Raw genomic sequence first — 5606 nt, forward strand, 5'->3', positions numbered from 1 at the left:
GTTTTATTGGAACCATGTATGTGAGTTGTATATTTAAAAAAAAAACACATTTATGAATATAGTGTGAACGCGTTAGCATACTTATTATCAAATCATTGTGAGACTGTCACGTGTCTATTATAGTGTGAATGCATTTATTAGAATGTTTCTTTTTTAATATATAAGGAATATCCCAAGTTAATTTTTTTTTACTAGAAAATAACGAGCTCGGGAAGAAAGTTTCCTCCAAAAGCAAACACGTCTATCAGTTAAAAATGGAAGATGACAAAACGGTAGCTTGCACATTAAGCCAAAGCCCTAAGAAGGAAGTTATCAATTGTGAATTGTTCCCCAAAATTTTATAATATATAGTTTTTTTCCAGAAAGAACACGAACAATTCAAAGTCTTAATCGCAAAGAAATCAAATCTATATAAACTGGTAAAGGAATATAAACAGCAAACAAATAAAATAAAATAAAAACCTCATAAAGAATACACCAAAATATCTCACGTGTCCCGTAGCTGTACATTGCTACCAGCGCCACGCGTGTTCCAGACGATATCTGAGACAGAAAGCTGTTCACACCTTAATACATCAGACATAAATTTCTAGTTTACTGTTCTTGTTTTTATATAGGTGCCTCTCGTTTTAGCTTTTCCGCATATTTGTTCTGCTGTTTCTGTGTCTAAACGATGGAGAAAGAAGACAACGGTCCAAACCAGAGCTCCTCTGCTTCTATAGAACCCTCCAGAAGAAGAAGAAGAGTCGCTGAGCCAGTTGATACGACGTTAAGTAGATGGGTGAAGGAAGAAGAGGAGGAGGAAGGGTTGAAGAGAACCCGTAGGGTTCAAGCAAAAGGTTCGAGGAAAGGCTGCATGAGAGGGAAAGGCGGACCGGAGAACCCGGTTTGCCGGTTTAGAGGCGTTCGACAAAGGGTTTGGGGGAAATGGGTGGCTGAGATACGCGAGCCTGTGAACCAACGTGGCGGAAACTCGAAGCGTCTTTGGCTTGGAACGTTCGATACTGCATCTGAAGCCGCCTTGGCTTACGATAGAGCTGCTAGTGCCATGTATGGACGCTATGCCCGGTTAAATTTCCCGGACGGTTTAGGAAACGGTCAGGATGATGAAATGAAGAAAACTGATGAGGCAGAGAGTTCTAGAAGCTATTGGTTGGAAACTTACAACGTCTCTGAAACCGGTAATAGCGTGGTGGACAAGAAAGATGGGGAGGATTATTTATATGAAGACTGTATTGAACTTGGTCAAGAAAAGATTGAGAATCTTGGTCGTATGGCTGATAACGAGATAGTGAAATCAGAGGAAGATTACATGTTTGATGGATTTGAATACGGACTGTTGTACAATGAATCTGGTTATTACCATGGAGGTGGATTTGATCCTTATTTAGAGCACTTCAGGTTTTAGCAAGGGTTTTTACGTTGCATCATTAAACTGTAGTTTGAAATATTTTCAGCTTTCATATTAATAATATCTTTATTTTGCTGGTAGACGTAACTAATTGGTAAACCATGTTAGATCTATATATGGATCTATTTGTATGTATATTCATCCGATATTGGTCTGTTATACATCTCATTTTTTTTTGTAAAATTGATTTGGATCAATATTCGTATATTAGTTGACATCTTAATTCTGGACATATATCTGAAATGCTCGTATAACTCACGGAAACGTAATCATAAAATTCTTAGATATGTAAACCGCTTCTATTGTGCTTGTAGCTCGTATAACTTTTATTAACCATCCCCGAGAGAATGCAGTTCAGATCTATATTTTAACCTGGAGTTTGAACTGAAATGCTACAAACTCAAAAGTTGAAATGAAAAATACAGGGAAAAAGAAGATATGATATAAGAGAGGTTCATCGGTTCAAAAACATTTCATTTCACTGGTTTACTAGCACATGATCGATGCAAAAGTTTGGTTTGCTCAAATGTGTAGTGATGCACGGAAGCCAATATATTTCATTCATTTATTCATACATCTTTTAGCTGATATTAGTAGCCAACTAGCCATATAACAAACTTTAGCTCGTATGGGGGGGGAGAGGGAACCATAAAAGATGCTCATATATTTATAATCCATATTAACAAACTTAAATTTGGAAGTATACTAATCTGCAATATCCCAAAGAATGCATTTTCACGAAATACACTATCTTCAAAGAATGAGTGTTATTTAGCAGAGTTGGATTTACTAGGCCTAAGAATTATAAAGTACACGAGTAAGCCAGAGAACTGAAACCAGCCTTTTACATCGTATATTGGGCAAATGTGCAGAGCGTTTCGTTATAACAATTAAATATTATAGTGTTGCGACGCCGTTCAGCATCAGGCAGAGAGCAGCCTCACATGACTTGCGGTCCCAGCAAAATATACAGAAGAAGACCTATCCATCCTTTGACATTATTTACTTCTCGAATACCTGATTATGCACGACTGCACGTTAGTAGACAGCAACACTAATGCGATATGGCAAAGATCATATTACATAATGTTTTGTTTTTGAAAGCATATACATAATGTTACAAAAAAATATCATATTACATAACAACAGTAAATCACTAGACCACGTTGAGAACAAATAATCACATTATATGCCATGGAAAATGATTCTGCTATAGTATAAGCTATATACTGTATACATAAGCATCGAGTCTTTTTTCTTTATTTGTCTATAAGAAAATGATTTTGCGACATGCATGTATTCTCCTTTTTGTTAGTTTCAAATATATCGTCTACCTCCACGAAATATCAATTATGTAGACACATTTCAGATTCGGTTTTCTTCTTCATTTTCCTTTCAGCCTGAAAAATCCTTGCGGTTTATACATTTTTAATGTGGATTAAACATAGTGATAGTATTTTCGTAAGTCAGCCTTCTAAAGTTATCAGTGTTACATTCAAAATAGTATAAAACGGGCTTATACTAAGTGGTACTTTTAGTGGGCACTAGTAGTTATCTATATATAAGGTCCATTTTTTGTTTGTTAAAATATCTGTAAAGTCCATTAGGATACACTTTCCCTAGTATGTACAATACACTCATAGAGAGCAACTCTTTAACTCATGACCACAAATATATGACCACAAAAATATATAAAAGGTTCTGCTAAACTTAAATTGGAAGAGAAGCAAACACATAATGCAAATTAGAAACTAAAATTTACAGATTACCAGTGTTCTCTTTTTTCTTAAATATTATCTAATTTTAATTCAATACGGATACATATATAGTAAGGAAAGAAGTGTAAGAAAATAATATAAGCGTGGAAGAAGAACCATCAAGGTCCAAGAAGATAAAAGTTGGTATAAGCAAACACTAGAGGAAGATGAGATGACTGATCATACAGCGGAGACCAACATAAACAAAGAGATACAAGACGACAACCAAGAATTTGACGACCCTAATGCTGAAAGGATCTTAGAAGAGGAAGATTGGATGAATCAAGATGCTACCTTTGATGTTGATGAGGATGATTTGATGGATGAGGATGAACTCCTCTACGACGAAAAGCAGCAGGAGGAGGAGCCTGCCCTCTCTTCTGATCGTATACCTTTGCTGTTGATTATCGAAGGTTACACGGAATCAGGGAAGGAAACGACAGAGGCATCGGTTGAGGAGAGTTCGAAGCAATCTGGTTTGAAGACATCGGTAACTGGAAGCCGCTGTGCTCAGTTAACGCCAGGCCGTTCGTCACGATCCCCGACACAGAAGAAAAGAGGAATTTCAAGCCCCATTGCTACTGGCGTCTCTCTGATGCGGGCATCAAATCGACTGCTCACAAAGTAGACAAGACTTTCCATGTTTGGACTCGGATGAACCTAGACGACATCAAACTCATGGTTCATTTTATTCAGCTGGATGTCCCCAAACAAAGCCCACCCCTTAAGCCTCCTTATCAGCTAATAAAGATGTGGATCAAAGGTATTAAAGGCGTGGTCAACATCTCCTTAATAAGCAGATTTCAATCCCTTGAGATCAGCCCTTTGTACCAGCCATTTGATTCTCTCTTAATTACGATTTGTCCTAAAAATCCGCTTTTCATTTATGTCTTTGATCTTGTCCAAGAGCTATATATAAAGTTCCTCTCATTTCATTGTAAAATCGGACTTGAGTATTGAATAGAAAGTGAGATTTTCTCTTGAGAGCTTTTATGCTTGTTCTTGTTATTTCTAAGTTATGTGAAATTCTTTGTTAGGATGCAAGTGAGGAACCTTTATCTTTGTGTGTGATTCATTTAGATTCTGGTTCATGATCTTATCTCAAAGCCTTTCACATCTTTGATTGGCGATCCTCATTCCATTTAGGCTATCAGTTTTGATTTCTTGTGAGATTAGCTAAGGTGTGATTCTGAGGCTGTATCACTCTCTCAGACAGAGAAACCTAATGGTGGGTCGGGCCTCTTCTAAGGCCAAGGTATCAAAGAGTGGGCCAAAACTCAATCAGAATCTCTCTCCGGCCCAAGGCCAAGATCCAAGTGACTTTGAAAAGGCACAATTACTTTTGAAGAACAACAAAAAATCAGCAAAGGTGGGAAGCAATAAACCACCAAAAATCCCAAAATGAACACAATTGCATGGAATTGTCAAGGGCGGGAGCCGACTTGACCAAGGAGCATCTACATGAGTTGTTTCATTGTTTTTTACCTAAGTTTTTATTTCTCTCGGAGACTAAGAACAATCGGAGTTTTTTGCAAGATGTGCAAGTTTCTTTTGGATATGATCATGTTTGTACTGTTGACCCTATTGGTAGAAGTGGTGGACTTGCACTTTTTTATATGGATGATCCCTCGGTTACTATTTTATATACGGATGCGCATATGATCGATATTGAAACTAGACTTGAAGGACACGTGATCTTTATGACCTTCGTGTATGGGGACCCTGTTGTTCGACATCGAGACCTAGTTTGGGAAAGATTGTCACGCATGAGTACCAACCGAAGTGGGGCGTTGTTTATGATTGGAGATTTCAATGAGATCACTGGTAACCATGAAAAGAGGGGAGGAAGGCGTCGTTTAGAATGCTCTTTTCTCCCTTTCCGTATCATGTTAGAAAATTGTGGAATGCTTGACTTTCCATATAAAGGAAATTCATCCTCGTGGGTGGGAAAAAGAAGATCCGGGAAAGTAAAATGCAAACTTGATAGAGCAGTTGCAAACGGAGAATGGCACGCCCTTTTTACCCACTCAGTTGTAGAATTTTTACAACTATGGGGCTCGGATTATAGACCGGTCCTAGCACGGATTCATTCTAGTGTTAGGAGGGGACGAAAGAATTTCCGCTTCGACAAGAGATGGATGGGAAGACCAGGGTTCAAGGAGGCGGTAATCTCGGGATGGGGACAATTTGATGAAATTCCAATGAGGAATTTTCATCAAAAAGTTACCTCATGTCAAAATAAAATTAGTTCCTGGAAAAAACAAAACCCTACAAATTATGCTTTATTAATTAAGGAGTTAAAACATAAGATAGACATGGCACAAGATGATGAATTCACCACAACAGAAGAATTGGAGGATTTGAGAAGACAACTGATTTCGGCATTTCGAGAAGAAAATACTTTTTGGGAACAAAAAAGCAGGGATCAATGGCACAGA

At 37.7% G+C, this 5606-nt stretch overlaps 1 protein-coding gene across 1 annotated transcript; it reads left to right on the forward strand.

Annotated features, from left to right (window-relative positions):
* The first annotated feature begins 462 nt into the window (after positions 1–462).
* On the forward strand, positions 463–1507 carry LOC106340387 (dehydration-responsive element-binding protein 2E). The gene has a single exon (XM_013779268.1). It carries the CDS (start codon positions 674–676, stop codon positions 1406–1408), a length of 735 nt encoding a protein of 244 aa, XP_013634722.1. The 5' UTR covers positions 463–673; the 3' UTR covers positions 1409–1507.
* Positions 1508–5606: the final 4099 nt, after the last annotated feature.

Source organism: Brassica oleracea, chromosome C4 (assembly GCF_000695525.1).
Source record: "Brassica oleracea var. oleracea cultivar TO1000 chromosome C4, BOL, whole genome shotgun sequence".
NCBI classification, from domain to species: Eukaryota; Viridiplantae; Streptophyta; class Magnoliopsida; order Brassicales; family Brassicaceae; genus Brassica; species Brassica oleracea.

Excerpts from the sequence above, each read along its gene's own strand:
- LOC106340387 (XM_013779268.1), top strand. The coding sequence starts at position 674 with ATGGAGAAAGAAGACAACGGTCCAAACCAGAGCTCCTCTGCTTCTATA.